The 26856-nt window shown below is 33.6% G+C and overlaps 1 protein-coding gene across 5 annotated transcripts in view; it reads right to left on the reverse strand.

The window, feature by feature from the left end:
• Positions 1-26856, reverse strand: part of DACH1 (dachshund family transcription factor 1) — a 484950-nt gene that overhangs the window by 42561 nt on the left and 415533 nt on the right. For all 5 annotated transcript variants that reach the window (XM_058437972.1, XM_032151001.2, XM_058437970.1 and 2 more), the window contains one exon: positions 8445-8596. In XM_058437972.1, the coding sequence (XP_058293955.1) occupies positions 8445-8596 (152 nt within the window). The remainder of the gene's footprint in view (positions 1-8444; positions 8597-26856) is intronic.

Consider the following 26856-nt stretch of genomic DNA (forward strand, 5'->3'; position numbering starts at 1 on the left):
TAAAACTTCCCTTCAATTCAGCAATACAAAATGAGTTTTTGAAGACGAAGATATTTTGCCTTGGTCTGTGAGTGTCAGAGACTGAAATTTTCAACTGAAGTTAAAATGAGATGAAAGTTGATGTCATTTGTAGATGTACTCTAGGATGTGACTCCCTTGCAAGAAGACATTATGAGCAGTTTGAATCAGGAATTTCCACTCCAGCTTGACTTGTAAGCGCAATAGAGAGATAGTCTTACTTCAGTCTACCAGTATAGTTTATAGCATTGCTGTAAGCAAATTTTATTCTCTTTTGACCACATAAAAATTTTGCCATACCCGACCCTGAATCTCCTGGTATAATTCTTGTGATATGAAACAAGCTGAAGAAAGATTTCTCCGTGGCAGGTTGCCCCTCCCCACTCTCTTTTGTTTAACAATAAAACATAGCTGCTAAGGAAACTGCCATCTTAACTCAATTCAACAACATTCCTGTGTAGGCTTCTTCCTCATCAGGAACAAACAATTAGTAACAAATGAAAGAGATCATTACATCAAGTGCCCTTTTAGATCACCCCAATTAAAACTTTAGCTGTATTTTAATTCTAAGATACCAAATTCTAATTTTCTGCTCTGATTGCTCTTGTTGACTTATCTTTGAAAGATGTACTCTCTGTGCAATGTCTAGAGATTATTTAGCAAGATGCCAATGTTGGCACCACTTAATGTGTTGATTGGTTGTATTATCAGTAGCTGTTTAAAATAAATTACTATTAAACTATTATTGTCCTTGGCTGACAAAACACAATATTTTGGTGTTATTTAAATATGAAACAATCATTATGAATAAACATGTTGAATAATGTTAAACTGCAACTCTAATTTGTGTAATTCTATATTAATATTCGTTGTAAAGAATGAAGTTGCTGAGAGCATTTATGTTTACTGTTTCCTTTTGTTACAATTGATGCTAATGTGACTAATGGTAATACATTACCTATTCCTGCTGATTGTGTCTGAAAAATATTAGCTTTTAGGATCCAATACTCTCTGGGACTACTTATAAGCTATATAAAATTAAATGTAATTTTTAGACTTTGAATCAGTGCATATCAGTAGCAGTCCAGTGTGAACAAAAATCTGTACTAGAGCCAAACTGATGCATATGCAAAAGTATGTTACCGCCAGTGACAGCTCTGCTTCAAAAAATACAGAAAACCGATTAAATTTCAATGCAGCAGGGGGCTGGGAAAAGCAATAGGAAGTAGTGTTCACAACATCTACAAATCTTTAGGACACCATTGTAGCCATCAATGATAACAGTACTTTCAAATTTGTGTAACTTCTGTAAAATTTCCAGGTTGATCACGTGCAAACGGTCACATTAAATGCTGCATCTCACTTGGACATGCAATATCCAGAAAATGCTGTGGCAAAAATGTGAATTACAGGAAATGATAAAAGGTTTAAAGCATGATTTTTTCTCCAAGGGGAGGACGGTTCTTAGGATATTGAAGCTGGTTAACGACAAGTCCAATGAAATACATTTTAAGTTTATGCCACAGCAATGGTGAGAGACAATAGTTGATTGGCCCAAATTTATTTTCTATGAGTGAGGCATAATGGTTGTTATACTACATAAATGTCATTGTTTTCTAAAATAATCTAATTTGTAAATTATTTTCATCGGTTTTTAGACATTGAGTTTTTTTTTTTTAGAAGGGCACTGTATCTAGCAATGTTTCTACTGTTGATATGGCTTAGAAAGTACAATATCTGTCTATATAAGAAGACTTCAAATAATATTGATAGGAAACATTTCCTAATAACCTAGCTAGATCCTGGAGGAAAAGCTTACTTGATCCATGTTTGTATTTAACATAAATTTATTTCAGAATCAGACAATAACTAAGGTTTCTCGAGTGTCACTGAAACTCATGTGATAAAATTTGTTCTCAGTAATGTGTTGCTTCTAATGAAATTAAAACACCTTAGTTGAAGAGGATTTTAGCAATCACCATCCTAACCAAATACTTTTAAAGATGAGAAAACCAAGATGCAGAAGAATCAAGAGACTGACTGAAAATCCCAGATACTGAGTTGAGTGTGCCTAGATCAGAACTATCCAGCTACTTAGTCTTCTTTATTATTCTTTTAATGTTTCCCTGGTCTCTTTTCAGGGAGAAAAAGAATAATGTCCCTTGGAATCAGGAACTTTTGTAGACGAAAAAACAAACAAATAATCAATAGTACAGTATCAACTGACACTTTTTTTTTGAGACAGAGTTTCAATCTTGTTGCCCAGGCTGGCGTGCAAATGGCGCGATCTCGGCCCACTGCAAACTCTGCCTCCCAGGTTCAAGCGATTCTCCTGCCTCAGCCTCCCAAGTAGCTTGGATTACAGGCATATGCCGCCATGCCCGGCTAGTTTTTTTTGTACTTTTAGTAGAGATGGGGTTTTGTCATGTTGGCCAGGATGATTTCAAACCCCTGACCTCAGGTGATCCACTCACCTCAGCTTCCCAAAGTGCTGGGATTACAGGTGTGAGCCATCGTGCCCGGCCCAACTGACACATTTTCAGAGAAGTTTTGTAACAAAATATAATACCATACTCTGTTTAATGCTATGATTATTGTCCTGCAACGCTGATGTATGACAGGCACAAAGAAGAGAAGACTCATAATATATAATTACGATTGAAAATAAAAACATATAATGTAGGGCCAATATATTTTATATTAGCTTCCCCATATTTTGAATTCAACTTCTATTTTGTTGGGGCTTATGCAAAGTCTTCTCCTAATTAATTATATTATATATAATTATGTATTATAATTAAATTATCAATAATTAAATTATTATAATTAATGTTACAGTTAAAATTATTATATTTATATAAAAATTAATATAATAAATAACAAAAATACCTTATAATAAATAATATAGTAATATAATAAATGAATACATAAAATTATAATTACAATAATTTTATAATTATAATAACTTTATAATTAAATTATAATTAAAATTAAGTATTAATAATGTAAATAAGGAAACTATTATTTTATTTTAAAATATATTAAAAAGTAAAGTAAAATTATTGGCCATGATATTGAAATGTAAAGAACCGAAGATGGATAATCAGAGTACCGTCATTCACCTCCATAACAACTTTTTGGTTCACAAGCATATATGATGGTGGTCCCATAAGATTATAATATCATATTTTTACTGTACCTTTTCTATGTTTAGACACACAAATACTTGCTATTGTGTTACAGTTGTCTACAGTATTCAATACAGTAACCTGCTATACAGGTTCATAGCCTAGGAGCAATAGGGTATACTGTATAGCTAGGTATATACTAGGCAATATCCTCTAGGTTTGTGTAAGTGCATTCTATGATGTTTGCACAACTATAAGACTGTCCAATGATTCATTTCTCAGAATGTATCCCCAGCATTAAGTGATGCATGACTATAGTTCAGTCTTATACTTAATTCTTTTTCATTTTCTTCCCACAAACACAGAAGTAGAGAATAATTCCTCCTAGATACCATGGTTGGATTATGTCCATTTATTAGGCTATAGTGAATCAATCTGGAGCTGCCATTTCTTGTGTGTGTATGTGTTTTTAAGACAGGGTCTCACTCAGTCACCCAGGTTGGAGTGCAGTGGTGCCATCATGGCTTACTGTAGCCTCGAACTCCCAGGATCAAACCATCCTCCTGCCTCATCCTCACAAATATTAATAGCTGGGACTGTGGGCATGCGCCATCATGCCCAGCTAATTTTTGTGTTTTTGTAGAGGCAGAGTCTCCCTGTGTTTCTCAGGCTGGTCTCGAACTCCTGGCCTTAAGTGGTCTTATTGCCTCAGCCTCCCAAAGTGCTGGGATTACAGGTATGAGTCACAGCCCTCAGCCAAGCTGAAGCTATTGTGGTTTTAACATATGTTTTAGGTCTTTCTTGTTTGCTTAATTCTTCTGTGTAGATAGACTATAGTGAACCAAACTCCAATCATATATCCCCTCACGGCAAATACTTTCAATGCTAACCTCACTCCTAACTAAATTTTATATTCTCTACTTAAACTTTATATTTTCACTTTTTAGTTATTTACCTATTCTTATTTTAATGTTTGTAAGCCACTTTTTAAAGCCTTTTTGTAACAAGATAAACAAAGTAAATAATTTGCTCACAACCCTATGTGCCAAAAGGTTCTAGATTTTAAAAAGTGAGTAGGCCCGGGCGTGGTGGCTCACGCCTGTAACCCCAGCACTTTGGGAGGTGGGTGGATTAGTTAAGGTCAGGAGTTTGAGACAAGTCTGGCCAACATGGTGAAATGCATCTCTACTAAAATTTTTTTTTTTTAAATTGTCAGATATGGTGGCGGGAGGCCACTCCCAGCTACTTGGGAGGCTGAGGCAGGGGAATCACTTGAGAGGCAGAGGTTGCAGTGAGCCCAGTTGGTGCACTAGCAGCCTGGGTGACAGAGGGAGACTCCATCTTAAATTAAAAAAAAAAAAAAAAAAAGAAAGAAAGAAAGAAAAGGGAAAAGAAAAAGAAAAAAAGAGTAAGCAGAATTATTCTTTGATCATGTTCAAATAGTAGCTCATGTTTGACGGTGTCATAACCAGTTAACTGACACTAAAATTTTAGTCTCCTTGCATAAAATCTCACAGGTTGTTCTCCACGGACAGGTTTGAAAGAGGAAGCCATAATGAAAGACCACAATGAAAAAAAAAAATGCCATATAGAAAAAATAAAAGCAATTCTAAAAATCAAAAACTGAACTGTATCCATATTCTTTACTAAATTAAATTACTGCTCTTTACTCTAGATATCCGTATCCATTATCACCTTTAATTTCTAAAACACTCAAATGTCAGGAAGTAGTATAGCTCAAGCAGTAACAAAAATCTGGTGCCCAACTTTTTATATATATAAATTTTATAAATTTCTAAATATAAAATTTAAATATAATTTTTTTATATATCAACATAGGATTTTTTACGGGTCTTTTTTTTTCTTTTTACTTTATTCATTATAACTTTTCTTTTTTTTTTTTTTTTTTTTTTTTGGTTGGGGTTTTTTTTTTATCACCAGGCTGGAGTGCAGTGGCGCAATCTTGGCTCTGCAACCTCCGCCTCTGGGGTTCAAGCGATTCTCCAGCCTCAGCCTCCCAAGTACCTGGGACTACAGGCGTGTGCCACCACACCCAGCTAATTTTTATATTTTTAGTAGAGACAGGGTTTCACCATGTTGGCCAGGATGGTCTCAATCTCTGGACCTCGAGATCCACCCACCTAGGCCTCCCCAAGTGCTGGGATTACAGTCATGAGCCACTGCTCCTTGCTAACTTTTAATTTCTAAAACACTTAAATGCAGGAATGCAGTATAGCTCAAATAGTTAACAAAAGTCTGGTGCCCAATTTTTATACATATGTACATTTTATAAATTTAAATTTTAAAATAAAAATTTAAACACAAAATTTTCTCATATAATTATAGTATTTTTCTATAGATCTTCTTTTAAAACACAAAGAAATAACTGACAAAAATTTAATTTTGATGATGATGTCATGGAAAGGACATCTGTGGTAATCATTACAAATTTGAAAATCCAGGCTTTTAAAATTATAATATATAAATTATTGATAATTAGAACAATAACACTTTATGAAAACACGTTATTTTAAAGGGTTTTTTCGTCATTAATTTTAATAAAAAATAACATCTTTAAAAAATGGAACTTCAAACTTACTACACAAAATGTATGTTACCATTCTGGCATAGAAAGCACAGAACCCTATTATATATAATTGAAACTGCAGAGGAAATTGAGGTAGGCAGAATGTAATTACCCATATTAGAATTTGGACAGCAATCACATTTATACTGTATACCTAATAATCCGGGGTCATGACTGTTTAAACATTCCATACCATTCCTACGATAATACCATAACTCAGTAAATGTGACAACAGTAAAAGAGTTAGCATCTGCAAGCTTTTGTAAAATGATATGAAATCATTACTGACAATAAATGTGTGTGTGTTTGTATATGTATGTGTGTATATATATATTTATAATATACATGTGCATGAAATTCAGTAGGATTTTTAATTTTTATTTCACGTGTGGGCACATATGTACATGCATGTATAAATATATGCATATGCATATTAGACATACATATAAATATATGATAACTGCATCTATATATATACATACATATAAGTAAGATTGAAGTGGACAAGCTAAATTTATTTATTTATTTATTTATTTATTTATTTATTTATTTATTTATTTATCTATTTGAGATGGAGTTTCACTCTTGATGCCCAGGCTGGAGTGTGGTGGCACAGTCTCAGCTCACTGCAACCTCCGCCTCCCAGGTTCCAGCAATTCTGCTGCCTCAACCTCCCGAGTAGCTGGGATTACAGGTGCCTGCCACCACACCTGGCTAATTTTTTGTATTTTTTTTTTGGTAGAGATGGGGCTTCATGATGTTGGCCAGGCTGGTCTCGAATTCCCGATCTCAGGTGATCCACCTGCCTTGGCCTCCCAAAGTGCTGGGATTACAGGCATGAGCCACTGCACCCAGCCCCTAATTTAGTTTTAATAAAGCATTCTTATTTTGGGTGTTCTAACTTTATCAGTCCCAGATCCCTATAATTTGGGAATAGAAATAAATGATTTAGTTTGTCTTGACCATTGTCCTTTTGTCTAGTCTTTCGAAAATATGTCTTCAAAGCATATGGTAGGAAAGGGGAGTATATTAAATCTAGAGCCACCTACAATGAATATTTTGTCTAAAATGTGTACATTTTAAAGCAGTGTTCTTTTTCTTCTTTTCTTTCTTTCTTTCTTTCTTTTATTTTTTCTTTTCTTCCTTCTGAAACAATTATAGTTTGAGGTGATGTGGATAACATTCCTACTCTGAGTATTTCTGTTCCGTAGAGTATGGATGAATACTCCAAACTGAGAGGATTTGACTTTGAAATGTAGTGGTCATATACAATGCAAGAGTCCATGTGTCAAACCTGCTCTTCAGATGAGCATGCTGTTTGACACTGATGAAACCCGGAAACGTTTTCTCTGCTGAGATTGAAATTAACTCCTCATTGACCTGGTCAAAGAGCTTTCAGTTAATGACAATCCATGCAAATAGCTTTTCTTTTGCTTCAAATTGAGTTTTATACATAAGAAAATGAACTATTCCTTTACTTTTCAAAACATAAATTCAGAAATGTTAAGGGGTATTTTCTGAAAACATTTACCTTAACATAAGAAAAATTCATTAAAAGCACTATCTTATAATAAACAATAATATGGGTGAAATTTAGAAAAAAAAGTCTTTTGTTTTATATAATCAACTATTTGGCCATGATTTGGTATAGGCTGGATTGATGATTTTCAATTACTGAGTTATAAAACCTTAAAGTTGAATACAGTTCTGGAGACTCTAATTACATTAGTATTAAAAAATGCCATATTAATAGATGAGATGATATGTTACATTAAAGGCCTTCTGTTATGTCCTCGGAGAGGTAAATAAAATTAATTACATTTCCACTGGGGGAAACTTTAATATCACAGGATATGTGTACAGAAAAATATTACTGAGGATGGAATGTTAGAGTAAAAAAATGTTTTAAAAAAGGAGCTTACCAGCACACTATCAGCAACTTGTGCCTACTACTCACTAGCTACCCAAATATGGAGAAGTAGACGACAAAAATCTCTATCTGGGGTCCACATGATCACTTCATGTGTGGGCAAGAAAATTATGCTTTCTTCTATCCCAAACACTCTTATTATCTTGGCTCCACACTCTATGTTATTGTTAACTGTAAGTATTTTTGATTCATAATGTACTGTACATAAAATATACATCCTGAGGACCACATAGGAAATCCGTGGAAAGTTTGGTAAGGCTTTTTGAAGTCTAGTCTTTGAAGAAATTCTATTAATTGAAACAAATTTATTTATGAAAGAAGGTTTTTTTTTTGGATTCTTCTAAATTAGACATATTTTAAATGACTAAACATATCATTTCCTCACTAGAAGGCCAGCAGTTTAAAAATAACTAAATATTTATTAGAACTAGTGTGCTGTTGTTTAGTAAAATCAGACAAACTTAAACAGTTAAATTCCTCCAATTAGTTGGTAATAAAGAGAACATTTTAGACAGAATGAATTTTAAAGGCCTATGTCATTTTCATCTAAGTTTTTATTACAGCTTAATATACATATATATGAGTATATATATATATATCAGTATTTCTAAGCCAATTTGATTAGTGTAACAGGTTCAAAATCTAAGTTACTTGAAGAGTTTAATACCATGTTTCAGTCAGTCTAATGAATGGATTAAGTAGGAACAGTATAAAATTTGGGAAAAAAAATCTACAACAGGGTGTTCCATATATCTTTCTTCCAGGTTGTAAAAAGGCCTACCTGTATGTTAGTCAGAAGAGTCTCGATGGAAGACAGTCCATCAGGAAACAGAAAAGGAGATGGAAAACCTGGAGGCAGTGGTTGTCCATGCCCAGTTAGAGAGAGTTTGTCAAGGCTGTCTCTTGCGGTTGGTGTAGAAAGCGGGGTCTCATCTGTATGTGATTGAAACAAAAATATAGAACAAGTTACGCTTGTCTGTTTTTATTAGACCTCAGTAATGGCTTCCCTAGTGGTTTCCAGAACATTTATTGCAAATTGGTTCCTGCTATCAGGAGAAAATGCTTTCTGCTGAATTTTCTTTAATGAAAAAGCTGTGGAGATACAACAAGATAACATTAATGAGTAACTTTATAAACCTTTTAAATGCAGTCTCTAATGAGACTGAGTTTACAGTGCCACAGAATCTTTTTAAAACAAATATTATCTCATATATAGTTGTGATAATATATTCAGGCTGACTTTATGGGCACCTTCCCAATTATCTCCTTTTACTTTGTTCTGTTTGGATTGACAATAGGATATTTCTAGAGCTCCATATAAGAGAGGGGCTTTGTATATTAGGAAGCTTCTTTCTCTATTAACCCTTCCTTTATATCAATGTTTGTTCAAATATATTCTTAAGAAATTTACAAAAGAATGTAAAGTTAAAATCTTTCACTTTACATCTAAAAAGAAAAACTGGAATCCAAATATGTATTTCTAAATTATAACTGAATTATTGATTATCATTCAAATTAAAGACCTAATTTTTTTGAACTTGAAGACCTTTTACCTTCATATTGAAAAATTATAGCTTCCATACATAAAAAACAGTATAAAGGAAGAGTAATAAAATGCTACTTCTATAACCATATTCAGGGAATCAAATTGAAAAATCCCTTCAAAATAAACTAGTCTTTACTTATTGAATATTCTTCAAAATTTTAAGCAATTTAGAGTAACACATGAATACAGATTGTTTTCACCTCTCACAGTGAAATCCTTTTATTCATTTTTTTATTATTTAACCATTTTTACAGTTTCACATAAGATAGATACAAGTTACGGCTTAGTTTATCATAATCACAGAGAAAATTTTATTCATGGCAGGATCCTCAGTTTTATAAATATTTTCATATTTCACCCCAGGAAAATTAATCAGAGCAATGTATTTGCACAGTCCTGATAGTATCTCTCAATTTTGCAAGTGGCTAAAAACTTCAGCACACTTGCCTTATGCTTATAATTTGATTCCACTGTTCTCCTCAATCATTCTTTTATTTTTCATTACACCACCTAACCACACAACACGTTTTCCAATTACGTCTCTCTGGGGCAGAAATATTGTAGAAGCTGCCACACTTCCCTGTCCCTCACTAATGTCAGAACAAGTTAAATTCATCCCCCTCACCTTGCCACATTTCTAGTTAATAAACCAAAAGGAAAGAAAAGCTGGGGAGGGGAGTAATGGCCAGAAGGCCTCCTATTAACTGCACTCCTCTCACACCACGACTTTGCAGTTTCTCCTTCTACTTCCTCCTATGTTAACTTACTGAGACAGATGATCTGAGGCAGCAAGTACTACAGGAAGAAACAGAGTAAGCAAACTAAAGTAGGACTCATGTTATTTTTCTTTTTAATCACACTTGTCACCAGGGTTAAAGAAAGATGGCCATGCAGGGGCAGGGATGCTGCATGGCTAATGCGAGCAAGGTGATCTTGGACACCATTTACCTAGCTATCATAAATTGCTCTTCCAAACCAAGGCTGCTAGTGTTTTCTCATAATAGCTCTGGAAACGCACTTGTTAAACATATATGTGCATGTGAATTGTTTAAGAATGGAGAGCAATATTTTTCGATCATCATCACCTTAGCTGTCACATGCTAAAGAAAATGTGGCTTAATAGATCATAGGGATAATAATTGCTTGTCTGTTGAAGAAAGGCATAGAACCAGATGACCACCTGAGGTTGCTTTCAGCTTTAGAATCTATAATTCCACAATTATTAAAGACTGTCCAAGAAAATAAAGAATCATATGTACGTGTACACATTTACACACATTTAGGCTATAAGTTTCATCATCCCCATGATGATTTGATTTAACTTCAGTGCATTTATGCTTGACTATATTTGGCTGTTGTGTGGATTAAATCATTAAATCACTCATGATGCATAAATTTATGCAGCCAGTATTTATTTAACATAAACAATGTGCTGGATACTGGAGATCAAATGCTAAAAACACAACCAGAAAGCCTCAAGAGGCTCATGTAGCCTAGAGTGACTGATTCCAATTGTTAAATAGCTAATTTCTATAGCCACTAATACAGTTTTCCTTCACTCATTATTTCTTTAGATACTCCATTTATCCAAATGTAGCATTAAAATTCTCTGTGTGTGTATATACATATATGTACATGTGTGCGTGCATGCCTGTAAGCACATTTTTTCCTGCAGCTGTTTTAATGGAATGCTTATCTTAGGCCTCATGGTTTCAGCTGTATGAGAATAGGCTATTATTTGTTACAAACTTGTCTAATTGGATTCCTTCATTTATCATCTTACATAGTGAAGATACTACATCAAGACAGTTTAATTCAATATGTACATAAGAAATTAGCAAATTTGGGGCAGAATGTTTAAGAAGCGAAAAAAATGATTCTTAAAGTCAATACACAATTTTGAAAAGAACACAAACAAACTAATCGAAGATCAAACAAACAAGAATATTCCTTTGAGTCTCATGACCCTATTATCAGAGATAAAGTTGTCATCTTGTGGCAATTAACATCATAGAATATTTCGTTTAGCTCTTCCTACAAAGATTGTAATATTGGGACCATGGTTCCACCTTTTGAAATAAAAGTGACCTTTGATTTCCTAAATGTTCTAAGAAGATTAAAGCAAAAGTCTGAGAGGCCAATGTAGAAGAGAGTTTTGACATCACATAATCTCCACTGACTTCAAAGAGTGAATGATGATGAAATACAAATTCACAAAATACCTTATTCTCATTGATATATCTGTACATATTTCTAAGTTTATTTTTAAGACAAAGTTGGCTAGTCAGATGTCATGATTTTTGGATTTGTATGGCATTTGACAATGTAATTTCTTGGTTTTTTGTTTTCTTAAAAAACATTTTACTTTAAAATAATTGTATCCTTATGGAAAAGTTACACGAATTGTACAAGGAATTCCTTCATACTCCTGTAATATGTGAATGGCTGACCACAAAATATATGTTTATGCATACTTCCTGACATGTAATGACAAGTAATGTTATTTTACTTTAAAAAAGGGTTTTCACAGAGGGAATTAAGTTAAGATCTTGAGATAAGGAGATCATTTTGGTTTAGGATGGACACTAAATCCAATGACAAGTATCTTTTAAGACAAAAGCAGAGAAAAGTTTGAAAGAGGCAGAAGAGAAGACACAGAGAAGAGAAAAGGCAAAGTGAAAACTAGGCAGATACTAGAATGTTTCACCTTCAGTCAAGGAAGGGAGACAACCACCAGAAGCTAAAAGAGACGAAAAGTGGCCCTTGGAAGGAGCTCATTTCCGCTGACACCTTCATTTTGGACTTCTAGTCTCCAGAACTGTGACAGAATAAACTTCTGTTGTCTTAAGGCACCAGGGTTAAGGTCATTTGCTGTTGCCAGCTCTGGAAAAGTAATAAAACTCCAGTTCACCAATTGTTTACATGTTGTCACATTTTTTTTTTTTAATTTTCTCTCTGCTTCTCTCCCTCTCTTGTTCTGTGTGTGTGTGTGAGCGTGTGTGTGTGAGTGTATGTGTGTTTGTATGGTGTGAGGGAGGGTGCATATGTTTGAAACATCTTCCCCAGTTAAGCCTTAAGACTTCAGTGTACATTTCTTAAGTACAAGGACACACTCTTACATAAACACAGTCCAAAATCAGCAAGAATAACATATGGAGAATACGATGATTTAATAAAGAGTCCACATTCCAATTACATTATTTTTGAGATATTTTGTTTACAGTAGTTACATAACAAATATTTTAACTTTTTGTGACATGTTCTTAATGAGTTTTTTTTTATGGGCATGTAGTAAGCACGAAGTGGCCTCTAAGAGGGCCTGTGATGATTTCTTATCCTGTTAGTCACACCCTGTCTGGTCCTTTTCTCTTGACCTAACAAAAAGAATACAACAAATATGAGATGTCACTTCAGAGACAGAGATTTGGTTATAAAATATCTAGCTTCCATTTCTCTCCCTCTCTTTATTTTGCATTGCTTGCCATGGGTCAAACCAGTTGACATGACATAAGACAGCCCTGTGGAGACATACATGTGACAAGGGACTGAGGGCCAACCTCATGAGTTGGGTTGAAAGTAGATTCTTCCTAACCAGTTAAAGCATTTACGGCTGCAGCCCTGGCTAACAGGTTGATTGCAATCCCATGAGACCTTAAACCAGAAGCACCCAGGGAAGCTGTACCTAGATTCTTGAGTCACAGATTCTTGACCACAGAAACTGTAGGATCATAAATGTTTGTTGGTTTAAGCCACTAAGTTTTGTTATAACTTATTACACAGCTATGGATAACTAAAACAGTATGTAACTTTTTCTCTGGCAAATATAATAAAAATAATGTTCAGTTAGTATTAGCTGCTTTGGACGTGGAACAACTTCTTTCTATTCAATTTCCTCATTTACAAAAAAAATAGCAGGTTAAATGAGACAGATGTAGGACCACACAAATCTAAAATTCCACATTCTCTAATACTTTTTATAAAAATTTATAAAAAACTATTTAAGTGGGCTTCTCACCTATTATGATTGAAGAGTAACAATGTATCAGTTTGGAGTTAGAATTTTTAATCGTTTTAAAATTATTAATTTCAAAGATTTATGAATATCTATGTAATATCTGAAAAATAATGAATCATACAAATAAAATCTCAGAGCAAGTTATTAATTATTTAGGTTTACAAGCTCCACTTTATAAGAATTCTTAAATTATCTTGTTTTCTTTTATTAAATTAGATCATAGTTCAGTCACCTATAAGACAGCACTCCCAATACCTCTGATGGCAAATCAGATGCAGCAAAGAGTGCATCTTCCTAGGAAAAAAATTAAGCACTTTCAAAAGATGCAGTAACTAGAATACTGTTATTTTTTAGAGGACTACACATGGGTGGGGTCTGGCAGTTATGCTCGTTCTCTAGATAGGTTGTTAGTGGAATGAAACCATTGCAATTTTCAATTTTACAGTAGTATAAAACCATTGCAATTTTGATACTTTGAATTTTGATTTTTTTTTCCTGGGTTAGCAATATGCAATGGTATGAAACCATTGCAATTTTCAGTTTTACAATGGTATGAAACCTTTGCAATTTTCTATTTTACAATGGTATAAACCATTGTAATTTTGATACTTTGAGTTTTGAATTTTGACTTTTTTTCTCCTGGGTTAGCAATATGCAGTATGTGAGATATTTAACACTTTATTATAAAATAAGTTTTGTGTTAGATGAAGTTGCCTATCTGTAGGTTAATGTAAGTGAGCACATTTCAGGTAGGGTAGGCTAAGCAATGACATTTGGTAGGTTAGGTGTACTAAATGCATTTTTAATTTACAATATTTTCAAATTACGATGGGTTTTATCAGGATGTAATGCCATTGTAAGTTGAGAATTATGTTTTTTAATTCAGTTATTTGAAACTATAGTGGTTTTCTAAAGAAAAGTAGAACAGCACATATTATAATCTTGACCAGAAAAACTATTAACATCTTAATAATTATATAATAAATACATTGATAATTATAACAACATATAGTCAATTAGAATAATAGAAAACAAAATGAGAAACCAGAAATGGAAGAGAAGAAAATGTTTAAAAATTAAGTCACTTATCAATAACTGACTATCAGTAAGATTGATGCCTCTGTAAGACAAAGTATTTTTCTCTCCAATCTTATCACACATAACAATTTAGCAGGATATCCTAAGGAACAATGTTGTTTAAAAAAATAATGGGCCTCTACTTTTAAAATGTTTTCTTTCCTGTTAATAAAATCTAACTCAGTTGTTATTTTCATAACTAATCCCTTTGGGTTTGAATTATATATTCTCTTTCAAGTTAATGTGTGTCTGTGTTTTTTTGTCTCTAATGTCTTTTATTATATCATAAATTCCAAATAGAAAAACACTCAATCACTTCTAGAAAAGAAGATTCAAAATTATTCATTTCGATTTGAAGTATACAGTATTATTAAAATGGAAAATATCTCCATATTTAATGTTTAAAACAGATCTGGGAGTTTCCATGAAAACTCTATATTTCCATACTGGCAAAGTGAAGAAGATTTTAGCAAAATTCTAGAGACTAAAATAGTTTCCATATATAAGTAAATAATTACTTATAAAAATATAACATTTTATTATATTAATAAATTTCCATCACAAATATACAGAAAGATACATTTATAAGTGTTTTGGCAAACTCACTAGACATATTAAATTGGAATGAAAGTATAAATAATCTATAGATTAAGGGTTGGTGCCTAAAAAATTTTGAAAATTATTTCCAGGCATAAGACATAGTTGTTTAAATTGAGCTCACTTGTAACCTCAATACTGATTCATTCTCGCTCTAGGCACTCCTGGCTTAATTTAGCAGTAGATACTAATAATAAATTTTACATAAAGAAAAAATTACAGATATTGGTGAAGGTGTAAAGGAAAGGGAATATTCATACATTATGGTGGGAATGTAAATTAGTACAACCTCTATGGAAAACAATATGCAGATTTCTCAAAAAACTAAAAAGAAAACTACTATTCGGCCCAGCAATCCCACTACTGGATACCTGCCCAAAAGGAAAGAAATCATTATATCTAAAAGATACTTGCACTTGTATGTTTATTACAGCACTATTCACAGTGGCAAAAATATAAAATCAACCTAAGTGTCCATCAAGGGATGACTGGATTAAAAAATGTGATACAGGCCGGGCACAGTGGCTCATGCCTGAAATCCCAGCACTTTGGGAGGCCCAGGCAGGTGGATCACTTGAGGCCAGGAGTTAGAGACCAGCCTGACCAACATGGAGAAGCCCTATCTCTACTAAAAGTACAAAAATTAGTTTGGTATGGTAGCATGTGTCTGTAATCCCAGCTATTTGGAGGGCTGAGGCACAGCACAAGATTGGCTTGAACCTAGGGGGCAGAGGTTGCGGTGAGCAGAGATGGCACCACTGCACTCCAGCCTGGGCAACACAGCAAGACTTTGTCTCCCAAAAAAGAAATTGGTATGTGTATGTGTGTGTATATATAAGTATATACATATATATACACACACATATATATACCATATATACACATATATACCATATATATGTATATATGTATATGTGTATATATATACACATATATATACCATATACACATATATATACCATATATATGTATATATACACCATATATATCCATATATATACCTATATATACGTATATATACACCATATATATCCATATATATACCATAAATATGTGTATATATACACACCATATATATGGATATATATACACATATATATACACACACCAAAAAAATAGATATGCAACATATATATATTGTGTATGTGTATATATATAGACAAAATGGAATACTATTCAGCCATAAATAAGAATGAAAATATGTCTTTTGCAGCAATATGACTAGAACTGGAGGCCATTATCTTAAAACAAGTCAGTTATAGAAAGATGAATACTTCATGCTCTCATTCATAAGTGGGAGCTAAGTAATGTGTACAAGGACATAGAGTGTAGACTGATAGACAATTAAGACTCAGAAGGGTGTGGGAATGGGGGAGGTTCATGAAGAGAAATTATTTAACGAGTACAATGTAGGCTTTTTAGGTAATGGATACCCAAAACCCTGACTTCACCACTATGCAGTCTATCCATATAATAAAATTACACTTGTACTGCAAGAATATATATAGATAAAAAAAGGATAGAAAATTATCAGGTAAATGTTTTTTCTTTCTACTTCCATCTTCTCAGAAAATAAGGAATTCTGAAATATCACATTAAAATTTATCAAAATGACTTTTATATATCTGTGCTGATGCATATAAAATATCTAGGGGTATTCAGGAATAAAACTTACTTCCTATATTTTATTTAACACCCATTCTTCAAATTCTGGATTTAAAGTTACTCCAGAAATTTTTATAAAATCGACACCAAAATGCAAGACATGATACAGCTATGGTAAAATGAAAAGCAAACCAGGCTTGATTCAGAAAGTATGAGTTCAAGTCCTGGCTCTACCAAGTACTAGCAAATTTTAGAGCAAAGAACCTGTCTCTTATTTGAGACTCATTTCATTTATTTATTAAAATGGTGATTACCAATTCAAAAGATTATAGTTTAAATCCAATTAGATTATGTATGTGAAAGTGCTTTGTAAAATATAAAACACTATATTAATATAAGGTATGAATGGATGAATAATTAACAAATAATCCAATCAATTATACATTTTATAAATTTCATTTTGGAAACTTGGCTTCAATGTGCCATGGAGGAAATTCTGTTCTTGTACCATAAGCATGTGGTTTCTTTCTTTTTTTTTTTTTTTTTTGAGACGGAGTTTCACTCTTATTGCACTCCAGGCTGGAGTGCAATGGCTCAATCTCGGCTCACGGCAACCTCTGCATCCCGGGTTCAGGCGGTTCTCCTGCCTCAGCCTCCCGAGTAGCTGGGGTTACAGGTATGGGCCACCGTACCTGGCTAATTTTGTATTTTTTGGTAGAGACGGGGATTCTCCATGTTGGTCATGCTGGTCTCAAACTCCCCATCTCAGGTGATCCGCCCACCTCGGCCTCCCAAAATGCTGGGATTACAGGCGTGAGCCACCGCACCCTGCCCTAAGCCTGTAGTTTCTATATTATGTCTCTCTGATAAGGCTTTGATGAAGATGTATGATGTTGATAAAAGAATTATTACTGTATACATCAGTTTCCTTATATGGAGTAACCCTGAGTTAGTTTGGTGACCAGTTAAAATTGACTTTGATAGAAATAATTTGGGAAAGGGCAAAGAATATGAACTGGTTTATCAATTTCTCTTCAGGTGGCTGGACCTAGAGGAAATATGTGTTGACACACACACACACACACACAGACACACAGACACACAGACACACACACACAGTACAGAAATAGACTGTGAATAACATAAAACCACTTAAGAGGCTTCTTGGATACACTTCAAGCAGCATTAGAACTCTGAATTTTGAGTTTGGGTGAATAAAAGAAAAGAAATTTACATGGGAAGGAAATCATTGTAAGTGTGTTTGGCAGAATGCTGGAGATTTGCTACAAAAATACACGAAACTCACAGTGTTGCCTAATTTAATGCATTTGTATTCCACGCTTATTATATGCAACTATCACCTATATCAGTGATTCTTAACTTTTGAATAGTTCTCTTTTGAGATGCTTATGAAAGTTGGGGACCACTCGTTAGAGGAGGAAATAGATCATCTAGTCTCAGCTACCTAACACATAGTAAGTACTTATTAATATTTACTGAAAGAATACGTGAATGAGATAAGGCAAAGCAAAAGCTGGAGGAATACAGACTACAAAAATGAGAAGGATATAGTCTCTGCCTGTCCCAGGGTTATACCACATCCATGATAGTAAAACTAAAAATACCTTCTATTGGAAAACCACTCTATTGATTATGAGGCAATTTCACAGACATTATCTTGAGTTGAGAGGAAGCTCTAGGAATAAAATGTTTAAAATGCATGCAATTATAATCTCAATAAGGTTGTATGCCAAAAGAGTGATTCAAATGGCACCTGGTGCTCATTTAGAAAAAAGAAGAGATTATGTTTAGATGATGTGAGTTGAAAGGGGAAAGAAGAAAAAAACAAAAAAAAGAAAACCACCATGGCAAGAAATGGACACTGAATTCTGGGAAAGACTTAACCAGAGGGAGGTCAAGAGGTTGTATGAGGAAACCATGCAAGGATAACAGCTCAAGAAAATCAGGAACCCCAATTCCCTGAAGAAACTGTATTTTTAGGGGGAAACCATATTTTCTATTATTATGCTCCAAAAAGAATCTTTAGTTTCTTGCTATTCTGTATCTGTATTTCAAAAATGTCTGTATTCAGAAATTCTAAGATCAAGCTATCTATTAATATTTCCAATCTTGGCCTTGACAGCAAATTCATCATTATCTTAAAACTCATCTGAGGGGACAAAACTTGAGTACTCGGGTATCTGTGTACAGAGGTTTTATTCCTTTGACAACTTGAAATTTCTGGGAAAAAAATGGAATGGCACCAAGCATTAAACACACACACATGCAAGCGCACGTGCACACACACACACAGACACACATACACACGCACACTCACTGATTTAACTTTCAAATGTTTTGGGTTGCATTCACATCTGCTTGTTTCTTAAAGTCGTAAGTCATCAGTGTTTATGCAAGAACTGGCATAGCTTATGCTGAAAAGATTCACTGAATTGACCTTTCTGTCATTTCCATGACCCGGTAGGTTTAACCTCACTGCTGATACTGCAGGTGAATATGGGAAAGCATTTATTGAAAGCTGCAAAACAGACACAGTTGTATTTCCTAGGTTGATGTTTTGCATATCTGCACAGTAGGGCCATTAAGGGTTCTAAGAGCACAACGGAAACAATCATAACATTTGTTTTTAGATGACTGACTCAGAACATGTACACCAGGCTTTATATAGAAACTGTTTTTGTTTCATTAAGGGACTGTTTGTCTGTTAGTGATAACATCATTAAAAATAAATGAAAGGGGGCTGGTAAAATGCTTCCCCAAAGCAGAAACCTAATTAAAGGTGATATGCCTGCTATGAGGCTTTTTTTTCAGAACTCAGAAATAGAACAAGGTTAGTTCTTTCTCGTTTTATAAGGCCCAAAGAAGACCTCACAGTAAAACATCACTTCTGATCTAATGTTCTATTTCTGTGTACTTTAATCTACTTTAAGGTCTGCGCTTGCCCATAGAAAGTGAACTAGTTTTGTGCCTACAGATAGCTTCTTCCTCATGTCATACCGCATGAAAAGAAAATCTGATGTTTCAGCTCAAACAAAAAATGCACTCCCTTTAAAAACAAATTGTACAGGTTGTAAGATGTTCAGTAATAGTAGACGCATAGTGCACCGATAAACATTCCACAGCTCTAAATGATCACTTTTCAAAGTCTGAGTTAGTGGTTAAAAAAAAATTTCCAAATCAAGGTTTATAATTTCAGAAAGAAAAAAAAAGTAGACCCTTTTATTTTAAGGGGTGGAGTTACTCTAATTTCATGGATGGTGGAAAAAGCAGGAAACTGCATTCCCTTGATAACTCTGCCCTTATTGTGCTGTGACCTTGGCCAATTTACTTAAATTTACATCTGCCAAAAATGAGTTTCTGAAATGTGCTTTGAGAATTTTCGGGGGGAGGGAGGAAGAGTTGTCTCATAAATCCAAGGTCTTTTCAAAATTAATATGACTTTAGAAGTAAAGCAAAAATGAAGAGAAACACTGGGAACCATCACAGGGTGCCATAGTTTGATACCCTGTTCTCTTCTTATCAGCTCTGCATAGCGCTAATTCATTTATGAGTCTCCAATCCAAAAATGAGTGTCACTGCTATGTGAATAAAACAGAATGATTCTCAAATAATCCCTGAAATATATACCAGCTCTGGTGTTGAGGATTGATATTCAAAGTCTAATTTGCACGTAACTTTTAGACTAAAATTATCATGGAATTATAAAAAATGTAAGAGGCCTTTGGAAATCGCCTCATCTACATTCTTCATTTTTCGGATGAAACAAGCCCAATAACTGATTGACCCAAAGTTTTTCAAACCCAAGTCTGCAGATTCTCATTTCTTTTCTCATTAAAAGATAAAATGTCAATTTAGACGAAATACATGGAAAGCACAATATTTTGAATGATTCCATGAATATGGCCACCCACAAATATACACATGTGGACTGAACTCAGGCCTTTTTTTTTCTCTCACTCAAATTTCTATCTAAGAGGCCTAGGGAGTCATGCCCTACAAATCATAAAATCTACTTAAACAGGTTTTTTTTTTAAATTAACCCTGAATATTGTGGCTCAGTTTCCAATCTGACTCTGTTAGAGCATCATAGGACCACAGACCCCCTTATCTTAACTTAAGCATTCATTTCTACTAACTTCAAGTCTTTAAACAATAGCTTAACTCTCTCAACTGAAATTGTCAATCAAAGAGTCTCTAAAATCCACCTATGACTGTAAAAGCCCCTGGTTTGAGATGTCACACCTTTTCTGATCAAACCAATCTATATCTCTCGTGTTGATTTATGATTTTCCCTGCAATTCCTGTTGCCCTGAAATGTATAAAATTAAACTATAACTCGATCTCTGCGGGCGCACTTTCCCAGGACCTCCTGAGACTGTGTAACACGAGGCTGCAGACATTCACATTGGCTCAGAATAAACCTCTTTAAGTATGTTAGCAGTACTTGGTTTTTCAGTCATCACATATACACATATATGAAAACAGGTGAAATGTGAAGCCTAATGGGATATTTAGTAAATGTTAAGAGATTTTAGGAGTGATAATGATTATGTGTTAGTGATTTAAGAAAAGATTTACCCATCTTTAGAAAATATACACTGAAAATAGAGTAAAATGAAAAAGAAAAACATTAAAAATATGTACAGGTTACAGAGCATATGTCTGAGATTTGCTTCAAAAGTCTCTGGGAGAAGAGAAGAAATTGGGTGGAAGTATGAGACAAGATTTGCCTTGAGATGATCATTGTTAAAGCAAAATGATGGGTAGGCATATGGGAATTCAGTACTCTTCTAATTTTATGTATATTTGAAATTTTCAACAACAAAAAGTAGAAAAGGAACACTACTCAGTAAAGATTCTATTAACTTATTCTTTCTTCAGAGTCAGAGGCATTGCTATGATGATGTTCATCATTATATAAATAGCTAGCACACAGTGAGTGCTTCCTATGTGTGCAAAGCAATGTTTTAAATGCTTTGCATGCACTGGCTCATTTAATCCTTACAACAATTCTGTTACTGTTTTACTAGTGTTATACTTATTTTACACATTAATATGTAGAGGTAAAAAGAAGTTAATTAACTTGCCAATGTAACTCAACTAGGAAAGACAGCAGCCTGAATTTGAGCCCAAGTAGCCTTATTTCACAGCCCATGTTCTTTAAACACCCAAGGAGTAACATACAAAATTTTTAAGGGCATTCAAAAATACATTAATATGTGCATTCAAGTTTGTACAATAAATATATACTCAAAAAATATAATTTTATCTTGGAATAGAAAGCAAATGTAGAGATTTTCCATTTCACTCCTCCACCTTAAGGCTTGACTTATTCCCTAAAACCAAGCCAATGTTCACATCAACCAGCCAAGATTCCATCAAATTGACTACTTCTATTGATGCACGTATGATTATTTGTGATTATCTGTGATTAATTGCTAAGATATCTATCCCAGATATCCCAAGATATCTAACTCCAGAATCCTCCCAGATGAGACTAGAAAATTCTAACCATGAGTATAGTGGACATTTAACATCAAGTTTAACTTTAGGTAGCTTATGCAGAATATCTCTTCGGAAATTTCTCCACCCTACACCTTATCAAATGCTAACCATACCAACAAGGTCTATACTTCCCTTGTCAGAGCTATTTAACCATGAAAGTACCACTTTTAAATTGACGCATGCATTCTATGGGGTAAAAACACAAAGTCTACTTAAGAATTTTTAAAGCAAAACAATTACTGTCCAAGAGGTTCACTTCAGAAGGAGTAGGTCTCGTGCTTTACCCATTTATCAGGTGCAATTAAACCTTGGATAATGCAACAAATTATCTTCTGCATTTGTCCCAATTTAGCTTCTCCTGAATTTCTTCATCCTGTAATCCTAGTCATGAATCTGCCTCATTTTTCACCGTAAGTAACTTGTGTAGGTTTCCAAATCACCATCTTTCAGTATTGGACACTATTCCTTCCCTGACTGCATCAATGTGTTCCATGCTAGCACTGGGACTTCCCATTGCACTTGGTGACTACTTTGCTCTGATAAGCTGGCATGCAACATGCTGTTGGAATGCTACCCTAAGCTAGGCATCAGTTTGCTGGTCTAGAAAAATTAATTTATGCAAGTCTGATAATTTACTAAGTATAATGTATTCATTTAAGCCACAGGTATGTTTTAATAGGTCCCTTCTTTCCCATCTTGCCTTGCCACAATCTCTTGGGACAGGGAGCACGGTATGTAAATGACAAAGGTTTCTTCAAGTGATACCTACTAACTCTGCAAGAACCACTTCATTTTTTTCCTCCCGCATACAACAACTGATTACAAGTATGTATTACCAAGATCATTTCACACGATCAAATTCATAAAAAATTATTACCAAATTTCTTTACAGGTTTATTTCTCTCTGTTCGTTTAACATGAAAAACTGTGATGGAAGGAACTCAGTCCATTTAGTCACCTGTGTAGCCTCAATGCCTGGCACATAATATATTTTTATATATGACTTGTTGAATATCTGATATAATTTATTTTCAAAAATAGTTAACTTATTAAACCTTTTATTCTCATGGCAACATAGATAAATTTTAGGTGTAGTTACTTACTTTAAGTTAGATGAGCCTGAATGAATGAGAAGGGATATAATAAAAACTGCTTTTGTTTGAGTTGACTTTTTAGAAATGTGAATTTAGCATATAAAAATGACTTATGAGATTTAAATTCTAAGTTTTAAAATCCCAATATTTACTAAATAATAAACTATATTTGTGGCTGCCCTGTGCAGCAAAGGAGACTAAGTAAATGCATATAACATTATAGTAAGATTTGGTTCATCTACTTAAAAGCACTATTGGCTGTTTTGGGCAATCCCAGGTTTGCCATGGTAAAGTGTCCAAGCAAATCTTCATAAGCATCTTGTCAGGAACATTACAGAAACTATTTCTTAGAAATTGACAGAAGGTTAAATTAAGTGACCTTTATATCCCTTTTACCTATTGAGATTTTATGACTTTTTCCTTTAAAACTAACTGTTTTATAACATAGCCATATAAAAATGCAAAGGAGAGCACTAATTTTTAGGATTTAGGGAAATATAAAAAGTTAAGAGTGTATGTTTATGTCATTGTCAGCATTCTTTCCTTGGCGAGAAGGGGATTCTTTAACAGCACAGCTGCTATTTTGCAACTCTCAGAGCATAAAAACATAATGTAAATTCCTGGACCTCTACTATAGATATAAGTTAAAAATAATAATTTCAATTTATAACCACTCATTCTTTGTAGCACAGAAAAGAGACGACATTGTTAGATTTATAAAATTGTACTTACTAGCTTTTAAATGTGCTCTATTTAAAAAATACACATCTGTTGGCTCAAAAAGTCAACAATTAACACAAAAAATGAGAAATCTTGGTTGTTTTCCTTTAATACCTATGTATAAATTTAATTTGAAAAATTATTAGAAATTTTAAAGTTACTTTAAAATTTCAAATCAAAAAAGAAACATTGTGTTATTTGCATTCATTAAAGTATTTCCTGTTATCTTCTGCTTTGTATTCTATATGTGTAATAGTATGAATGCCTCATATTTATTTTGTGGAATTTGTTTAATTGATGAAGAATTTATGCATTCAAGGTAAAAGACATAGCTCAGATCAAGAATTTAACCTGAGAAGATAACACATGTTAGGAGGAACTGAGGAAAGGCAGTGTGGATGAGATCGCTAAGGGGAGAGAGGTTAGAATGGAATTTCGAGACGTAATAAGGCCAGATTGAGTGAAGTCTTGCAGACCTGATCATCAAGTTGTAGCTCAGAATGTTCAGGAGAAAGTTGGTCATGATCTTACAGAAATGGCAACTCTTCCTAATCATGGATGTATCATGAGAATATAGAACCATTTCATCCTTATGTGACCAGTGACTTTTTATTTCGATGGCATGTTCAATGTATATCAAGCTACCATTATTACTACTTGATATTTTTCTATATATTTCCTTATTGTTTGTCTTCTTCAATTACAATACAAGTTTCTTAAGAATAGGATGTCTCTCTGTACTGTGAGCTGTTGTGTCCCCTATACCTTGAATGGTGCCTGGCACTTACATGTAGAATGAATCAATAAATTATTTAAAAATATTTCATAATGAAATCAATTAATCTCTTAGGCGATTTGTGTACACTTAACTCAGTTTTAACTTACTGAGAAATCTCAAATTTAGAAACACATATATTTGTTAATTAGAGATCTCTCTCTCTCTTTCTTTCTTTCATTCTTTCTTTTTTTCTTTCTTTCCGGAGTCTTACTCTGTTGCCAGGCTGGAGTGCAGTGGTGAGATCTCGGCTCACTGCAACGTCCAGCTCCCAAGTTCAGGCGATTCCCCAGCCTCAGCCTCCCAAGTAGCTGGAACTACAGGTGCACGCCACTATGCCCGGCTACTTTTTTGTATTTTAGTAGAGACGAGGTTTCTTCATGTTGGCCAGGATGGTCTCAATCTCCTGGCCTCATGATCCACCCGCCTCAGCCTCCCAAAGTACTGGGATTACAGGCATGAGCCACTGCACCTAGCCTAAAAATTTTCTTAATAGTATATTTAGAAGGCTTGAAATACATTATATTACTATAGATAAAATAACCATATAAGTCTACTGTTGAAGCAATTTCAAAGTAAAGCATATTCTGTGTGTGTGTGTGTGTGTGTGTGTGTGTGTGTATACCTAAATGACTGCACACACACAGTTACATAAGTACATAGGTACATATAGATATATCATATGTAGAACTCTTCCGTATTTAGTAAATCCAATAATTGTTCTGTTCTGTTTCAATTATTAATTTACCTTAAATATCACCAGAAGCTTTAGGCAAATAAATAAGTTTATTTTGTTAGATAATAAGTTATCTTTCATTACGTATTCCTTCTCATATACTAAAATTTCATAAGAATGAAAAAACCAGGTAGAAACTGAAAATTTTACTATTACTTTCTATATTCTATTACTTTTCATTTTAGCCTATATACCTAAGATTAACAAATTATAAGTGGCATACAGACTGAAAGGCAATTTCCATAAATGACTTAATACTGACTAAAAATTTAAAAATAATTAAAATATTCAACTTTATTAGAAAGTACTTCACATTTGAATAAGCAAACAAAACATGCAGATTTTATTTCTTCATCCTCTCAATATAGATTAAAAATTATACTGTTCTTTAATGTTATTCTACATTAGAAAATTTTAAATAAATACAACTAAAATGAAATCAATATTACATTTATATGCATTTTCAAAACTCACATAAAGCTCTTAAGATGCTTATATGTCCCCGATCTATCCATGCAGTAGTGACAGGAGATCATTCATATTAGTGTTTCTTCTTTAAGTTGGGAATCCTCATAAATATAGTATTCTCTGTTATTTATCTTATAATGTATTCTAAAATCTATTCCCCAACTTTGTTTTTTAGCATACAAATTCTCCACAGAGAATTTTAATATAGTGCCTCCTATAACAATAACTTCAAAAATCTCATGATAATTTTAAGAAAGTTGTTATTTCCTTCACTAGCAAAACTATTTTTACAATTGTTAAATTTAATCATAAATTTAATCAGGAACTTTTTATGAAATGCAATTAACCTTGAAATATGAATACATTTTATTTTGCCAATTAGTTTGGATGGAAAATTAGGCAAATTTGAAACTAGTCACTCTAGAAATATTTATGGATGAATGCCAAATGCAACACTGTATAGAAAATACGCTAACAAAGATAAGACAAAGGACTATCACAGCAAGTGAGGACATCTAGTCCATCCTTGGACTGACTACCTGGAAGAGAACAATTATAATTCCAGAGCGAAAGACAATCAGGACACAATTCTTACAGCATGGCTAAGGTTTTAATATATGGGGATAATACATAACTTTTGGAAAGGTATGTAATTTATTATCTCAACCTATTATCAAGTTTCTAAACTCAACCTCCACTTTAGGCTTAGTCCTGCCAATATTAATATATTTTCTAATCCTCTATCATCTATTTATTGCTAACAATTAAACATAAAATTTCTATAAATGTTTACTGGAATCTGTTCATTCTATTATTTCCTCATTTCTCTGTTGGGCAAAGAAAATGAGCCTAGATTAAAAGAATGCTTTTCTGATGAGCCCATACAAATCCTAGTGATTGCACTCATGTTTTCTAAGAAATTATTTTAAGGAATGATTTTAGAATCTTCTTCAGGGTCATTATGGAGGCACTTCTTTCACTATAAGTGAACTGTGCCTCTGTCCAATTAGAAAAATCATAACTACATATTAGTA

Source organism: Hylobates moloch, unplaced genomic scaffold (genome assembly GCF_009828535.3).
Source record: "Hylobates moloch isolate HMO894 unplaced genomic scaffold, HMol_V3 SCAFFOLD_4, whole genome shotgun sequence".
In the NCBI taxonomy this organism is placed as follows: domain Eukaryota; kingdom Metazoa; phylum Chordata; class Mammalia; order Primates; family Hylobatidae; genus Hylobates; species Hylobates moloch.